General features: G+C 41.5%; 1 protein-coding gene across 3 annotated transcripts in view; it reads left to right on the forward strand.

The window, feature by feature from the left end:
- The window catches only part of ROR1 (receptor tyrosine kinase like orphan receptor 1), a 447,550-nt gene extending 438,147 nt beyond the window's left edge, over positions 1 to 9,403 (forward strand). For all 3 annotated transcript variants that reach the window (XM_077892081.1, XM_077892083.1, XM_077892082.1), the window contains exon 9: positions 5,636 to 9,403. In XM_077892081.1, the coding sequence (XP_077748207.1) occupies positions 5,636 to 7,063 (1,428 nt within the window). In that variant the 3' untranslated portion in view covers positions 7,064 to 9,403. The remainder of the gene's footprint in view (positions 1 to 5,635) is intronic.
- The last annotated feature ends 9,028 nt before the right edge of the window (positions 9,404 to 18,431 follow it).

Below are 18,431 nucleotides of genomic sequence, written 5' to 3' on the forward strand. Positions count from 1 at the left end.
CTCTTCAAAAATTTCTAAGGGAAGAAGCAGATTTGGATTTTAGAATCATGTACCAACTTCTACATTAACTTTGATTTTTCTCCCCCCAGAATTGTATCGTTTTTAAAACGTCACTGAGGCAGATGTGTGTTTACTTTGAGGGGTAAAAATGTTAACATTTAAACTGAAAGCCTGTTTCGGTTTTAAGGTACTTAATTGCCTTACAGCATATAATAAACCGAGCCCATCTTGTCATTCAACTAATGGAGGGAGTGATAAAGAGATAGGAGCCCAGGACCCAATTCATTCCATTTTTCCTTTGTACTTGGTTTACTTTGGCACCGCGCCTCGTGTGTATTTTACACTTCTTTACATTTTGTACATCCCTGTATGACAAATACTTGTCAAACAAAAACTAAACAGATTTATAACCCCTTAACTTGAAATGAGCCAAAATTGAACTGCCAAAACTTTATGACTTCATTTTCTTTCATAGTTTTCCACTACATTGGTTCAAACAGACAAACCCCACTTGAGGTCAAGCAGAGGTCATTTCACTTTCATTACTAAAATATAATTTACAATATGCCAGACCTAAACAAGTTTAGCCTAAAGGGTTTGTATAATGTAAACCATCTGTTCCTCAACAATACAGCTCATTTCCTGCCGTCACTGTACAGTCTACTGACTGCTGCTTTAAGGGTTTTTATGATTTTTTAACTAGTTCAGGATTTATGTAAAATTTGAAAATGAGTCTATAGTTAAGACACATTTGTACCAAGTAACTTGAGCATTTTAAAAATGCAAATCACTGTGTAAATTGTTCCCCTGAAACCAAGCTCTGAGCAGTTTTTCTGGGTACTTCTATGCCGGCTGCCGTACAGGTGTTCCGAGGAGAGGTTTTGTGAAATCTGCCATTTTTGTTGCCTTCCATGCCTCTTTCCAAAGCAAATCCCCAAGTACGGTTATGACTAGCTGTGGCGAACCGTTCCTTCCTTCTATTGGCTAGAAAAGAGCTGGGACTCTGTGCTCTATGACCCACCGGGTGCAGGTGGGATCTGACAAGACACACTTGGGTCAAAATGGCCTCTCACATGTCTGAACAGGGAAGAAGAACCATTATAATTCCGCGGAGTGGCCACACACTGAAGGCTGACCTCACAGCCCTGTAAGGTGTCAGGCCCGAAGCTGAGCCTCCAGAGACATTGAATGTCAAGTTCAGATTGCTGGCCAGCAAGCTTCTCTGGTTTCAGACAGAATGGTGTGGCTCAAAGCAGAAGGCCTTGCAGTGCAAGTGCACTCTTTTTGGCTCTTCTAAAGATTCTTGATACTTTTCAATCCTCTTTCTCCATCCATAAAATGGTAAGAGTTCTTTTTCCAAGAGCAAATAGAAAAGAACTAATTTGCTTACCTCAGTGAAGGGGAATGCAGCCAGTCTTCTTAGCCGTGAAGCCCAAGGGGCCCTGTGTCAGGACGGTGCCAAGGTCCTGTCCACCCCTCTTCTCTTCCAGTCCCCAGAAGTTTGGCTAGCTTGCTTTCTTGTCCCATTGGCCACCATGTATTCTTGACATGGGTTCTTGCTCCCACCACCCATCTTCATCTCCCAGAATCCTAGAGGAGCAGGCCACCTAGAGAGTGTACCAATGTACCAACCTTCAGGCTGCCATAACACAGACTCTGTTTTGAGATTGAAGATTTTTAAGATTTTAAGATTTTTGTTTTAAACCAATAACTATAGGAGAACAGGGAAAGATTACTAGGAGGAAGTTAGATGCATTTTTTTAAAGATTTTATTTATTTATTCATGAGAAACACAGAAAGAGACAGAGAGAGAGAGAAAGAGGCAGAGACACAGGCAGAGGGAGAAGCAGGCTCCATGCAGGGAGCCCAACGTGGGACTCGATCCCCGGTCTCCAGGATCAGGCCCTAGGCTGAAGGCGGCGCTAAACCACTGAGCCACCTGGGCTGCCCCATTTTAAAAAATATATAAAGGGAATCATAGAAAACTGTCCAGAACTACTTAAGACTGTAAATGGATCTAAATCATTTGCATTTACTCCACTTCCTGGATTATTTTCATAATAAGGATAATAAGATTGATTTAAAGATCACTTACTAGGTAGAAATTACTTTTATACATTGTTGCATTTAATCCCTAGTGTAACTATGGAAGCTGCATATTATATTATTTAATGGATATGGAAATAGAGGTTTAGAAAAAAGTTAAGCTCACCCAAAGTCAAACAGCTAAGATACAGGACTTATGTTACAGGATGTTGTCTTAAATGAGTTAATATTTGTTAAGTGCTTAGATCAGTATCTAGCATATAGTAAATGTTATGTATTAACTAATATTAATAGAAAGCAACAGGTCCAGGATGCAAATTCAGATTGTTATGACTCCAGAGATCACAGAGTTTGAATATGCTGCATTGCCAATGCATTTCAGCAGGGACAGAAAAAAGGAGTCGTCCTAATTCCTAATCACATTTGTCTAATATTCTTTGAGTGTAATTAGTAATTCCTGTTTTCCCTCAAAAATTTTAGTACTCAGTCACATACCCCTCTCTCTCACCAAAGCTTCCAGATCCTGTTTAGGTGGAACAGTAAATAATCCCTATGATGCCATTCAAGGGACCTTCATGTAAATCAGATTCATTTAAATCATTAGGGAAAATTGTGATAGAAATCCCAGTCTGAACATCATGTGGGAGAAATTCACCTGGGGTTAGTCTTCCCACGAAAGCAAAATCATCTGGGATGCTTGGGTGGCTCAGCGGCTGGTTGCCTGCCTTCGGCTTGGGTCGTGATCCCAGGATCCAGGATCAAGTCCCACATCGGGCACCCTGTGAGGAGCCTTCTTCTCCCCCTGCCTGTGTCTCTGCCTCTCTCTCTCAGTCTGTGTCTCTCGTGAATAAATTAAAAAAAAAATCTTAAAAAAGAAAAAGCAAACTCATCTGAGTGCCACAAGAGAAAAAAGTAGGGTTTGTGCAAATGGTTTCTTTTCCCATCACCTGCATGCTGTTCTCCCAGAAGATCAACGTAGCTCCCATAAGAATCCAGCTCCTGGAAGCAAAAGGAAAAATAGTGGAGGGACCTATAGCTGCAAAAGAAATTTCCATATACAGTCAGATAGAAAGATTGGTCATATGTATTTACTTTTTTACTTTTTTCTTGGTTCAAAAAATTTTTAAGTATTAAAAAGCATGAAGTGAAAACACTCCCAGCTTTGTTCCCTTCCTTCTGGTTCCCACCTCTGTTCTCCCCCGCCCCCCAACCACCGCTGTTTCCTGCATGTCCTTTCAGAGTTTCTTCATACATATGCAAATAATTATGAATATATCCATTCTTTTCCACCTCCCCTTTCACACAAAAGCAGCATGCAGCATTAACTGTTCTTTTGCTTGTTATTTTTGACTTAGCAGTAGGATTTTGGAGATCTTTCCATATCGGTACTTAGAAAACATCTTCATTCTTAAACTAGATACTCTATTTATTATTTAATGTAACAGGTCTCCTCTAGGTAGACCTTTAGGTTGTTTCTTTTTTTTCTTAAAGGAAGTTTTATTTTATTTTATTTTTTTAGAGCAAGTACAAGCAGCAGAGGGCGGAGGGGTGCAGGAGAAAGGAAGAGAGAGAATCTTAAGCTGGCTCAACGCACCTAGCACAAAGCCTGACTTGGGGCTCAGTCTCACAACTCTAAATTCATGACCTAAACTGAAATCAAGAGTCAGACAGTCAACCAACTGAGCCACTCAGGCATCCCCTTTTTAGGTTGTTTCTATTCTTTTGCTCCTGTAATACTATAATGAATAGAACTGGATAAATAAGCTCTAATTTGCTGAATGTTTAAAGCAATGTGTTACCATTGCTTACAGCAGAAGTAACTTTCCTGTAAAACATTTCCAAATACAGAACACTTGAGATCTGCCTTAATGAATGAGACCTATTTCAAATAGGAAATATTTGGATGGGAAAATTGATGTTTCAAAATTGTCGATTTTATTTTGTCCCTTTAAGTATTTTGCTGCATGTTTATTTATACTTATATAATTAGGTTAATGGGCACCTTGCCCTGGAAAATATCAGCCCAGAACAGAGCTAATCATCATGAATTTTAAATTAATAGTGTTTGGATTAGAGAAATATTTTACTTAATTTTCTAAACTTGTTTTAGACTGTACAGAGAGCTCTGAAATCTGTATGTATTTGCAACATGGTCAGCTTTAATTGGAATGGTCAGAGCAGTATTCTTTTTCTAAAAAAATTCAAAGTGCAGGGATTATTTTTTAAATTAGTTTAAGAACAAATGCATTGCTTTTGTGATTTTTTTCTTAACAGATTCGTCTAGAAGTCAGGCTAAATTTGTGGTGAATTTCAAAAATTGTTGCCAAGATCAAATGTGATAATTTTTAATACTTATTTTCATCGTGCGCTAGATGCTTTTTTCCTGTCTGTCTAAACATCTGTTAATAAACTTGTGAGGCTGTAGGGTTATCAGTTGGTATGAAGGGCAAAGCCTCCCCTTCAAGAAATTGAAATCTGACTGAGACGACAAAATATACATTAAAAGAACAGTAACAGCAAGGGAACAACTGAAAGTTAAATAGCACTTAACCATGTACCAGACATCATGCTGAGTACTTTGCAAGTGTTAATTTACTAAAAGTTCACAAAGAACCCTACAAGATAAGTAATCAACCCACCTTAAGGACAAGGGAATTGAGGCATAAGGTGGTTAAATACTGTGGCGAGAGGCACCCAGCTGGTAAGTAGAAGAGGCAGGATTCAAATTCAGATTGTCTAACTGGGAAGGCCATGAGTGTAAGCTGCCCTCTCAGGGCCTCTTGCATGTGGTGGCATGCAGACACTAGAGCACCAGGACTCCAGAGAAGGCGGAGACCTCAGGGAGCAGGAAAGGCTTGAGAGGGAGCAAGATTTGATAAGCATTGGGGTGCACATTCCAAACCTTCCTACTGTGAGCACCTCAGGAGGACAGCCCTTCACTTTGGTTTCTCTGCCTTTTCAACCAATAAATATCCTAAGAATAAAAAAGCATTGTAGGAACAGAATTGTTAGGCAAGAATGGCTGAGATATTTAGGGGTGGACACTGAGGAGACCTATTTAAGTAAAGTGATACTAACGGACAGAGAAGTAGCAGGGGTAGGCGGGGTAGGACCAAATCACACACACCCTGTGTGCCAGGCTGAGAAGCAAGGCCATAGATCTGCAGCAGTACCCCTCAGCCTGGAAGGTTTGCTGAAATCACCCAGGGGCTGGTTAATTGCACATTCTGATCCAGCAGGTGTGAGGCAGGGTCGAGAGCCTTCCTCTGCCATAAGCTTTGAGTGATGCTGGTGTTGCCTGTTTCAGGACCACACTTTGGATAGCAAAGACTCTAAGGCACCAGCTGCAAACAGCTTATGGGATGTGGAGCAAGGGATGTGGATGGGCTGGGAAGGAAGGGGGAGCACGTTGCCTGTGGCACCTCCTCCAAGTTGTGGCGGACAATTTTAACGACCTATGGACCTAGAGTATTTGATTCAGTCTGATTTATAGAGCCTCTCCCTATATGCCCCACCCCTTCTTGCAGAGGCCAAGACGTCTTGCCTTAAGAAATATTTGAAACCACACTTTTTCTTTCTTTGTATACAGAGCAAGGCTAAAGAGCTGCCACTCTCTGCTGTCCGTTTTATGGAAGAATTGGGTGAATGTGCCTTTGGAAAGATCTATAAGGGCCATCTCTATCTCCCAGGCATGGACCATGCTCAGTTGGTTGCCATAAAGACCTTGAAAGACTGTAACAATCCCCAGCAATGGACAGAATTTCAACAGGAAGCCTCCCTGATGGCCGAACTCCACCATCCCAATATCGTCTGCCTTCTAGGTGCGGTCAGCCAGGAGCAACCTGTGTGTATGCTTTTTGAGTATATGAATCAGGGGGATCTCCACGAGTTCCTTATCATGCGATCCCCACATTCCGACGTAGGCTGTAGCAGTGACGAAGACGGAACCGTAAAATCCAGCCTAGATCACGGAGATTTTCTGCACATTGCAATTCAGATTGCAGCTGGCATGGAGTACCTGTCTAGTCACTTCTTTGTCCATAAGGACCTTGCCGCTCGCAATATTTTAATTGGAGAGCAACTTCACGTCAAGATCTCAGACCTTGGGCTTTCCAGAGAAATATACTCTGCTGATTACTACAGGGTGCAGAGTAAGTCTTTGCTGCCCATTCGCTGGATGCCCCCGGAAGCCATCATGTATGGCAAATTCTCATCTGATTCGGATATCTGGTCCTTTGGGGTTGTCTTGTGGGAGATTTTCAGTTTTGGACTGCAGCCCTACTACGGATTTAGTAACCAGGAAGTGATCGAAATGGTGAGGAAGCGACAGCTGCTGCCATGCTCTGAAGACTGCCCACCCAGAATGTACAGCCTCATGACGGAGTGCTGGAACGAGATTCCTTCCAGGAGACCACGATTTAAAGATATTCACGTCCGGCTCCGCTCCTGGGAGGGACTCTCCAGTCACACCAGTTCTACTACCCCCTCCGGAGGAAATGCCACCACTCAGACCACCTCCCTTAGTGCCAGCCCCGTGAGTAATCTCAGTAACCCCAGATATCCCAATTATATGTTCCCGAGCCAGGGTATTACACCACAGGGCCAGATTGCTGGTTTCATTGGCCCACCGATACCTCAGAACCAGCGATTCATCCCCATCAATGGATACCCAATACCTCCCGGATATGCAGCGTTTCCAGCTGCCCACTACCAGCCAACAGGTCCTCCCAGAGTCATTCAGCATTGCCCGCCTCCCAAGAGTCGGTCCCCAAGCAGTGCCAGTGGGTCCACAAGCACTGGTCATGTGACCAGCTTGCCCTCTTCAGGATCCAACCAAGAAGCGAATATCCCCTTACTACCGCACATGTCGATCCCAAATCATCCAGGTGGTATGGGCATCACTGTTTTTGGCAACAAGTCTCAAAAGCCCTACAAAATAGACTCAAAGCAACCATCTTTGCTAGGAGACTCCAATATTCACGGACACACCGAATCTATGATTTCCGCAGAACTGTAAATTGCACGACTTTTGTAAATGTGGTTGGTATACAGGAAAAACTAGAAAGTCGTAGAAAAGATTTAAATTCAAATGTTTTTATTAAAGTAAGGTTCTCATTTAGCAGACATTGCAACAAGTATCTTCTGTGAAGTTTAACTGTGTCTTACCAAGCAGGGCAGACACCAGCCAGAAAAACAAAACAAAACAAAACAAAAAACATTGTGAGATTAACACTCCATCAGGGGCTCATGACATGGCATTGGGATTGGTACATCTGGTTTCAAGTACTAAAAACTGCAAACCAGTGAAGAGGAAAAGAATTTGCGATTAAATATCAAACCAAAAAGGAAAGTCAAATGGTGCTTTGTGTATTTGCCTTCGTTCTCCATGACTGGTCTCTCCCCAAAATGTATATACCATAGCATTTGTCTACCTGCTGTCTTATCTTCAGGACAAATGTTCAGGAATTATGTTGGTTCAATTTAGAGTCTATGCATACTTGTATGGAAATGATATTCAGAATCAAGGAGGAAACTTTAGGCAAAATTTGAAATCCCAGATGGAAACGAGCCATAAGACAAGTGTAAAATCCCCTGAAGCCTTCCACACAATGGGGCTTCTTTGGGAAGGCACAAAGTGTGCCTCTTTGTGAATTTCCTCTGCTGATCAGGAAGGCCTTTTCCACAGTGTGTTTACACTTGCGCTTGAAAAAATATAGGGCATCAGGCCATAAGAAGGCTAGATGCAGATGCTGGAATTGATTGTTGGTTGATAGCTCACTCCGCTGCGTTAGAAATGAGGAACCAAAAGAAGCACAGTCAGGAATTTGGCCGCTTGGCCTAGATCAGCACCCATGGGGACAGCCTCACAGGAGCTTCCCTGGACCAATACCATTGAAGAAAAGAGGTGTGGCTGCAGACCAGCACATTAGTGCCTACAGCCTCCCGCATATGAGCTGTCCAAGGTGTAGGGGTGCTCACCATCAATGAACTCTGGGGAAGTAGGAACCTCTATGACACCGATACCGAGTTCAAGTTTCTCTCATCTTTTTTTCTGATCTGGAAATGTTCAGAGATTTTATTCCGGCTCCAGAACTTATTATATGACAGCTTATTCCTACAATTAGTTGGAATCCAAAGACTATGAATTCTATTTTGCAAAATATTACAGTATTTAAAAAAACAACAACAGGCACTGAGTTCACATTTCAAAGATTACCATGAACAGAATTTTTAAAGTGGTGAATAGAAGCAACATAATCCTTTTGGCCTTAGTTAGGAGGGAGGCATCAAATGTGCATCTCATGCCACTTACTGGCTAGCCATCTTTTGCCAAGTTTAGAATTCTTATGGGTTTCAAGTTCTATATAGAAAGGAATGTTATGTTTGATTTTCTCTTGTTAGAAAATAACTCCTTTATTCTAAGAACAGTGTCTCAAGGTCTCATTTTTTTTTTTCTTATTTTACAGCTAAAAAAACTTATAAAGAGACTTCCGGGATATAAAATAATTCCTGGAAATGATATTTGATGAGGAGAATGCAAAAGTATTAGAAGCACATTGATTTTCAATTTTGTAAAAAAAAAAAAAAATTGCAATTAGGATGAGAAATCAAGGAAATATGTTTACCAAATGTGTTGCAATTTTCCCAAACACTGAATCTTCAAACAATAAACATGGACTTATCGGTACTGTGAACTTAAAGAATTGGCTATATCTGGTTTTATTGGGAGATAAATTAAGAAATATTTTTGTGACATAAATAAGCTGATTCAAAAGTTACATTTCTTAACTTTAGGTAGAGGAGAATATTTGTATCCTTTTGTTGCTATGCAACTGTTTAATGATGAAGATTCAAACCACAATTTTGTATATCATACGACAATCAATTGTTTTCCAAGAATATTTATTATTTTAAGTAAACACAATTTCAGTGAATCTGAGTTTTTCTAGGAGTCCCTTAAAGGGAAATTAGCATTCCATGAGCCAGTAAAAATACGTACTCTGGAAAAACATTACTATGGTTAAAAAATAAATTCAAGTTAGTTTTTTATAAAGAACTATAACATTTATTTTAAACATTTTATAATTACTGAGGTCATTAAGGTGAGCAAACCAAATTTCAAAACCACTTGTAATAATGTGTTTTATAATAGCACTGTGATACTACATAACACAGTCCCTTTTGTATTAAAATAGTATTTTTTTCACAAACTGAAAAATTTCTTTCGCTTTGTTGACAATGTTTTGTAAGATGACTTTATTTTCAGATCTTTTCTTTCTTTCTTTTTTTTTTTTTGCACAAAACTATGTTTATGGTTTGTATCACAGAAGTGAAAATATATCTCTGCATTTTTATATCTGGTCTGTTTCTTTGTTTCCTTTGTTCATTTCTTTTTAACCAATATAGATTTTCTTCAAATATATCATGGCAATATGCAGCTATCTTGCCCTCCCATATCTTTTCTTATTTTCACTGCATGCATTTAATCACTGTATTACCTAATGTTTGATTTGTTATTACGGGCATTTCAAATAGACAAGCATGGATGTAATGACAAAAAGGCTATTTTATATGGAGGATATGTGCATTTGTATTTCACACACCAGAGATGATATTAAACACTGATTACTTTATGCTGCTGTTTATTAAAAATGTTTACCATATAATATTATTTCCTGAATATTGCTATCATGGAGGTATTTGGGAATTTTAATATTATTTCTCCTAATTTTTGACATTTCATAGAAAAAGAAATCATAATTCCTATTTACTGCTATTTCATTGAAATGATTTTTTTCAGTAGGCTTTTAACGACTTGGGCATTCTTTTGCCAGTGACCACGGGTAGAAGGGAAAAATCCCAATGATTCCATGACCATATACTATCCAACTATATATGGCAAGATTTTAGTTTCTAAAATCAAGATAATGAATAATTACAACCAAATGGAATGTAAAACTTGGTTTTTCAAAGTTGCGTCCTTTTCTGCCTTGTTTCCATGTGAACTTAGCCATCAAAAATCATGTCAGAACTCGGAAGAAGAAAAAGCTGTGTCCATCTTATCGTGTTCAACTTAGATTCCAACCATACTGATAAAATAAAAGAAATGTGGCCGTTTAATTGTCACAGCTTATCTTTATGACCTTCTTTGCCCAAAAGAAAGAGTTCCCCATCTGGCAATTAATACACACTGTCAAGGAAAATGAGTATCATTATGAAAGTTCAAAGAACTTGTCCATTCTGCTATTTAATACAGAAGGGAATACAATAAAACCTTCAGGGCCTTATCCATCTGTTTTAGGTACAGTTCTTGTCACCACCTCAGCGATCAAACTCAGTAAAGCAGTCACTTCACATGGCAGTGAGATGGATGTCAGGTTGGGTTTCTCCCTCTCATGTGAATTCCTCGATCTGCCCTTCACTCCTATTTCCTTCTGACTCCAGGTCTTCCCCTCCCACCATCCCCAATCCCTTCAACTTTGTGATTTGGGCCTTACTCTTACTTCCCTAATCACCAACATCTGCAAATTTATAGCACCACCTCAGATAATGCTTACTACAAACTACTAACTACTGATTAAAGGGAACTCTGTTACCTGCCTATCCCAGCGGTTCACAGAGTGTGGTCCTCAGACTAGCAGACTTTGGAACTTGTCAGAAATGCACATTCTCGCGCCCCTCCTCTTTGAAGTACTGAATCAAACTCTGGGGGTGGGACCCAGCAATTTGTGTTTTAACAAGCTCTCCTGTATTCTAAAGATTGAGAATCACAGTAAAGGCCTGGGGGTGGGGTAAGGGTGGGGGGTGGTCACTACATCCTTAGAAATGTCTGTATGAACATTTAATAACATTTTAGCCACTTCAGCTCCCCTCAAGGAAAATCAAGTTTTACTTAATGAAAAATTTAGCAGGAAAAAACCCTTTTGCTTTAACCATTTGACGATTGGTTATATATTTTGTAGTTGTTCTCTATAGAAAACTAATAGCCCCGGCCTTGACAAGGCTACCTTGTCTAGTTCACTCAAGACCCATGTTCTTGGATAGTAATCACAAGCTTTTTCCTTCCTGTGGACAAGTTCCTTGCTCTCTTAGTGTACTTTTGACTCCTTGCAGTGTTGATTAGCACAACTAAAAGAACTGTCTGTTGTAACTTCACAAAGTTAGGGTCTGGGATAGCCTGGTCTTTCTTGGGAGGAGGAAAGATCCAGCTCCCAGTAAGCACCAAGCAGCAGCTGCAGAGGTTACCCTCTCCCCTGAGCTTCCTGACCCAGTTGGCTGGATGCAGTCACCTGTGGCATGTTCCACTGTTCCTGTGCCAGTTGCAGTCCATCAGTCCTTGCTGTCTGGCTGTGAGCATTCCTCTGCTCAGACTACACTCCCCACAGCCTTTAGAGACTCCCCTGAGGGAGAACAGCAGGAGGGATCCAAGGGAGGTGCTAGAGGTGAAGCTCATACTCTTCCTAATTTATACATCATTTTTTTTTAAACCAATAGTTCAAATGCTAAGGAGGAAGTGCTATATTAGAGGAGAAAGAGCAAGGGATCACACGCAAAAGAGGAAAATGTTTGCAGCCAAGATATGACTGCACTGAAGCTTGTTACCATAAATGCCAAGAGTATTAAGGAGTCTGTTAATTCAGAGGAAGGAGAGTCTTACAAACCATCAAAGTACTCAAGGTCAATGGAATCCCCTGGGAAATTAGGCGGGGGATGGCTCAAACAATAGAGATATACAGGGAGAAGGTCTGCTGACATATTTATGGCCACCTGAATCCCAAGCACCCATGAACTGCTGATTCACAAATAAGGACCATAACGTTTTTCTGAACAGGCCAGACACGGTGCATATCCTCACCAAAGCGACCAGGTTGGTACATATTCTTATCCAGGAATGGTTGTTAGGAGAAAGGTCTTTCTTTAAAAATTAGATAGGACATTCTTTCCACTGTGAAAAAGGCCAGTATCCCAGCACGCTGAATACAGATAATGCAGGGGATATTCAATTGGAAGAAAAGTGGTTCTAAATATCAGTCTTTGTGTACCTGTGCTCTTGACCGAAATTCGAATCCCGCCCAAAACAACAGAACGGACAGTACACAGTATGGATCAGTGTGGAAGCTCTCCCTGACCCTAGAGGCACCTGGATTCTGAGCAGAGGCAGAGAGATGTCAGGCTCCCTCCCACAGCAGGTGCTGCTCCATGACCACTGCAGGCCTGGGGCATCGAAATGGTATCAGTTATCACTGGGGCTCAGTCTAATACAATTTCTAATACAAAAGAAAGGATCTTTTGAGTCTACACACATTAAAATCACTCCAAAGAGACTGAAAATCCTAAGACTAAAAGTAATATTTGGGCAAAATGACCGTTTAGGACTTCTTTGTATTGCTAAAGTTCACTCTGGAAACAGAATCCATCCGCTGGGCTGCAGTAATACCTCCCACATCTCAGTGCTTGCCTTACCTTTACTTGTCATTCATCGCAGCTCCCAGAGGGAGGTCTGGTGCTGCAGCCCGGCTCCTAGGGCTCAGAAGGACTGGCTGTTCTCATGGCATAGAAAACAAAGAGAAAGAAGCAGAACTGAAACGTGGGCACTTGAAAACCTCCTGCTTGGCCATGCTCCTCGTCTCACTTTCTCTTGGCCAACACAAATTCTGAGGGTGAACCCGACTGTAGGACACGCATGTATCTCCACCTGGTAAGAAGCCCTGCAGCCACAGCCTGAAAATGATGTAGGGATGTAGGTTCTCCATGCAGCAAAAGGGGCAAAGAATTGGGAATAGGAACACAACCCCCACCCAGCAGAAGCCCTGAATGGAAGGAGTTGGGACCAGTGAACCCACAGCACCAGTGCCCTTCTTTCCTCTTGCGTTCATGCCAGACCTCACTGACTGATACTTTTCCAGTTGACTCAGAGTTATCCCTAAAATGTTCAACAGACTGCCCTGGGTAACCTAATAATTAGTCAGAAATAACACCAGGGATGAAACTTATTAGCCACCCCTGCATTAGAGCAATTGTCAAACCAGTTTATTTAGATTGTCTGGGAAGATTCTGAAAATTATAACCTTAGGACTATCCAAGAATGTACCGGAAAAGCTACCTTAAAATCTCCTATAAATTCCTCAGCGCGTAAAACACTGTATGTCTAGCCCTCTTTCCTGGGACCTGGATGAAGAGCCTGGGAGAGTACTGCTGACTTTTTAACTGTTCCTGCACAGGAGCGGGATAACCTTGAGTAAGTAAGGCAATCTCTATATCCTTATCCATAAAATGGTGTAAATGTAGCATAAAGGCTGGGAGTAAAGATTTTGACGTCATGCTGCCTGGGCTTAAAATTCCCTTTCACCGCTTGGTAACCACACATTTAGACAAGTTTCTGAACTCCCTTTTTATCCATCTGAAAAAGTAACTACTTCATAGGATTGAAGCTAATTAACCTAATTTATGTACACTGCAGTAAAGTATACCTGACCCAAAATTATAAAAAAAAAAAAAAGTCTAGATAATTTTCTGATTTTTCTAGAGTATCTATCTGTCAGAGTTGATACAAACATTTAATGAGAATATGTATCAGTATGTTAAGAGTTATCTGGCACATAGTAGGTGCTCAAAAAGTGGTGACATTGCTATTATTAGATGTGTTTTAAACGACTTTTACAAAGGGATACATTATTTTCTTTTTTTAAAGGTTTTATTTATTTATTCATGAGAGACAGACAGAGAGAGAGAGAGAGAGGCAGAGACACAGGCAGAGGGAGAAGCAGGCTCCGTGCAGGGAGCCCGATGTGGGACTCGATCTCGGGTGTCCAGGATCACGCCCTGGGCTGAAGGCGGTGTTAAACCACTGAACCGACCTCTCCCCCCGCCCCAGGCTGCCCCAGGGATACGTTATTTTCTAATGTGGTAAAATATCTAGAGCACAAAGTGTTCTACCTATTATTCAAGCACATGTCATAACGTAGACCGCCCAGTACCAGTGCCAATGGGCGGGAGGCTTAGTCTTTCAATAACTTCCATCATTTCCCTTCAAACCAGCCCTAATAAACATACACTAAATAAAAGCAGCTTCAGGACATATCTCTAGACCATCACTCTACCATATGTCATCCTTTATACCCCCAAGCCAATTGCCACCTCAAAGCTTCTCCCATGTTGGAATTCTAAAGTCATCCCTGGGGCAACTGAGAGCACCATGAAAAGGTATTTTAAACCAATATATGTGAAGGAAGCCTAGAATAATTACATCGTTTAAGTGGTTCCCTCCCCTCCCCCCATACACACATTTAGTAAAGTTGTACTTAGATAATATGAATGTGGTATCTCTCAACAATTGGTGTTCCTATGTGGGGAGTGAAATAAAGTGAGACCTGATCTTCCTAAAACATTTGAGTGCATGTAAAGTGCCCAGGCTGGTATTGAATTCCTTCATCATAGACCCAAATCCACTCCATTTTTTTTTAAAGATTTTATTTATTTATTCATAGACAGAAAGAGGGAGAGGCGAGGGAGAAGTAGGCTCCACGCAGGGAGCCCAACATGGGACTCAATACTGGGTCTCCAGGATCACACCCGGGGCTGCAGGCGGAGCCAAACCGCTGCACCACCAGGGCTGCCCCCCAAATCCACTCCTAATGGGATTCTGGGCACTACTTTTTAGTGCCCAGTACTCTTTTTAGAACTTGGATTATAGGATTTGGACACCAGCCTGACAGAGAAAACAAATTTGGTTCCTTTAAACACCAAGCTCCGAAGCAAGTAGGCAGCTGTTACCAGGTTGTCTACAGTATTCCCGCCTGGAAGATGTCCTTGATGCCCAAGGTAGGGTGACCAACTGTGACAGTTTTCCAGGGCTTAGTGTACTGTTAGCACTGAAAGCCCTTTTGCCCAAGAGAGCCCCCCGTGCCTAGGCAAACCTGGACTCTCCTACCTCATCCTACCTAAAGGGAAGAATGTGAAACAGAAGCCAGCATGTATTGGCTCTGAGTTCCTCTCTGTTGAGAAATTCAGATATGAATAGTGATCAAGTCTCCCCCACACCTCAGGAGCCTTAGAGGGAGAGACTGAATTATTCTGTAATTAACACAATTCTGAAACTGGGGGCGAGCCCTCTGCTGCAGCTTTACAAAGGGGAATAGAGCATTTCTTTAAGCCTCGGGTTTTATAAGCTAAAATAAAATTTTTAAATGAGAAATTTCAGGAATTCAAGTTGCTGAACTATGCTGCCCACCTCTTTCTTCCTGTTTGATCTTTGGAGATTAGCATTCGGTATTTTTCATGACATTTATATTGAGGAAGGAATATAAGATTATTAAAAGCAGAGAAACTCAATATTGGGAACGCACATCAAAAGGTCTTCAAGACAAAGAAGGGATCATATGATTTGAAACCAGAGTTACTAGAAGCATGTGTGCTGCACTTCATTTTCTAGTTAACAGCGTAACATACGTCAAAATATGATTTAAAACACTTCTCACAGCTGAGCTGACATTTGGCGATCCTCAGCCTTTTTTTGTTCTTGAGGATGGGGGTTCAAATCCAAACGAGGTTAACACTTTGTACTGGTACATATTCCTGGTGGATGAGGAAAACAGTTTTTTAGTTTAAGTAAAATGAAAACATCTGTCCAAGTCCTGAGGGAAAGAATTGTTTTTAAAAAGAGGGGGAGGGGATGCTTGGCTGTTAAAGCCAGAGATGGCCTCAGTCACTTTGCAAATGTTAAATAATTATACTGCTGGTTGCTTGGCTCACCTAGGATGATGAAAGTTTGTATCTGAGCCTTAGTTCAGTCTTCGTTTTTCAGATATCACACCCATTTTTATCCTCTAACCCTGTCTAAAGCCATGTGTTAATGTGTACCAACTGGTGGCAGGTTCTTTTCATACTGTTTCAGGGTAAACCCAGCTCAGTATGTGACTGACCTTTTGCCAAGTAACTTGTCTTGGTCAGTAGCTGTACACTCTGGGTAAGTTGTATTTGTTAGCCACTAGCACACAACCAAATACCACAACGTTAAGGTTTTATTTATTTATTTTTTTAAAGATTTTATTTATTTATTCATGAGACACAGAGAGAGAGAGAGAGAGAGAGAGAGAGGCAGAGACACAGGCAGAGGGAGAAGCAGGCTCCATGCAGGGAGCCGGACATGGGACTTGATCCCGGGTCTCCAGGATCACGCCCTCGGCCAAAGGCTGCACTAAACCGCTGAGCCATCTGGGCATCCCCCTCTCACACTTTGAATTACTAATTTCTGGAAGAGCACAATCCTTTTTTAAAATTATTATTTTATTTGTGTGTGTGAGAGAGAGAGAGCACACATGTGCACAAGCAGGGGGGAGGGGCAGAGGGAAAAGCAGACTCCCCGCTGAACAGGGAGCTTGACACAGGAGCTCAATCCCAAGACCCTGAGATCATGACCTGAGCCCAAAGCAGATGCTTAACTAACTGAGCCACTCAGGGGCCCAAGCCCAGTCCTTCTTAAGGGCTCACCTGATTAGGCCAGGCTCACCAGGGATGACCTCCCTTTCTTAAAGTCGACTATGCCATCTAACTTAATCGTAAGAGTAAAATGCATCATATTCACAGTCCTGGGGATTATGCAGGGAGTGGAGATCTTGAAAGTCATCTTAGAATTCTGCCTACCGTAAGAAATACAATGCAACATTTCTCTTTTCAATCCTCTAGGCCTACTTTTAGGGGGAAAGACTGAGAGAGAAAGCCCAAAAAAGCATATGGTAGAACTTAGTAAAATATACTCTCCACTTGAGGGTACAAAAGTAATAAAAATTAATGTAAAAATGATTATTTTGTAGTTGGTTTTCTTTGAGCAGCAGACAGGGTACTGCATATTTTTCTACAAGTTACAGAAGTCAGACTGAGGTGTTGATGAATTTATAATCTAAAAGAGAAGACAGAAATCTCATTCAATGAATAGATTCCCACTGGGGCTTTATCACATGCCAGGCACTGTATTATTGCAGAGCAGTGGCCTGGCTTTCTTGGGTTTACATTTTAGCAGAGGAAAACTCAGAAAGCAAACAAGTAGAAATACAGCTGGAAATGGATACACCAAAAATAGCAAAAACAAAAATAACAGATACAGGCACACACAAACTATTGAGAGTAGCAGTAGTTTTTTTTTAAAGAAGGCCAGAGAGCTCACTTGGTAGAGACGTTTGATTTTTTTTTTTAAGGTTTTATTTATTTATTCATGAGAGACACAGAGAGAGAGAGGCAGAGGGAGAAGCAGGGTCCATGCAGGGAGCCTGACGTGGGACTCAGTCCCGGGTCTCTAGGATCAGGCCCTGGGTCGAAGGCAGGTGCTAAACCATTGAGCCACCCGGGCTGCCTGACCACAAGACATTTGTGAGGCTGGCTAGCCAAGTGGTTAAAAGCATGGAATCTGGAGTTGGAGACTGGTGGGGCCGCCTCCTGGCTCTGCTGCATTCCAGCTATGTGACTGTGCACTTACCTCTTCTGCAAAAATTGGAATCATACTAGTACTTACCTCATAGAGCTGTTTCTGAGGATGAAATGAATTCCCCAAGAGCACTTAGAACCTTGTGCCTGGCACATGGTAAGCATGGGTGTTGCCTATCAATCTGTGCCAGCTGGTGACTGGGGGCTTGGCAGCGATTGCTGCTTTCAGCTTCCTGGTCATTCTGGGAAGTAGGTATCATTACTGGCTGCACCCTCCACTACAAGTGAGAATGTGCTGGTACAGGGAGCCTAAGTAACTTCTTCAAGGCCATGCTGGCTATTATTAAAACATAGGTATCTTGGGAGACAATCCAGGTCTGTCCTGAGAGCACACATTATTTACCCAGACTAACTACTAAACTAAGACAATGGAAGGACTACAGATGGGATTTATTCTCCTGTTTTCCCAATTGTGTTGCTTTATCTAAAACACCCACAATCAACAAATCTGATGAACAAGGCAGAGAAGGACATGGCTTAGGAATAATAAGTGGCGAGGACACAACTTCAATGCTGTCATGTACATGGAAATATTATTAAAATATGTACTATAATTGGAAGGTGAGTCAATGTGGAGAAAATATTTTCAGATAGGCTTCTACTTAGAAGTTTGCAATTTTAAGTAACTCAGATGTCAGAATAGCAGATGCTACTGGTCTCCAGCTCTGTTGCTATTCATGCAAGAAGCGCACCTAGCCAGTTGCTGCCCACATGCTCAATGCGTGCACACACATCTCACTCCCACCATTCACTGAGGCCCCAGTTCCACTTATCAGCACAGGAGCCTGTGACCAAAGCCCATCTCCCATCTTCGCAGAAGCTAAGCTAATTGTAAAAACACGGGGTGTTGGCCAGCCATCGAGTACAACTGTGATCCCATTTATTTAGTACCTCCAAATACAACA

The sequence above is a fragment of the Canis aureus genome, chromosome 3 (genome assembly GCF_053574225.1).
Source record: "Canis aureus isolate CA01 chromosome 3, VMU_Caureus_v.1.0, whole genome shotgun sequence".
Classification (NCBI taxonomy): Eukaryota; Metazoa; Chordata; class Mammalia; order Carnivora; family Canidae; genus Canis; species Canis aureus.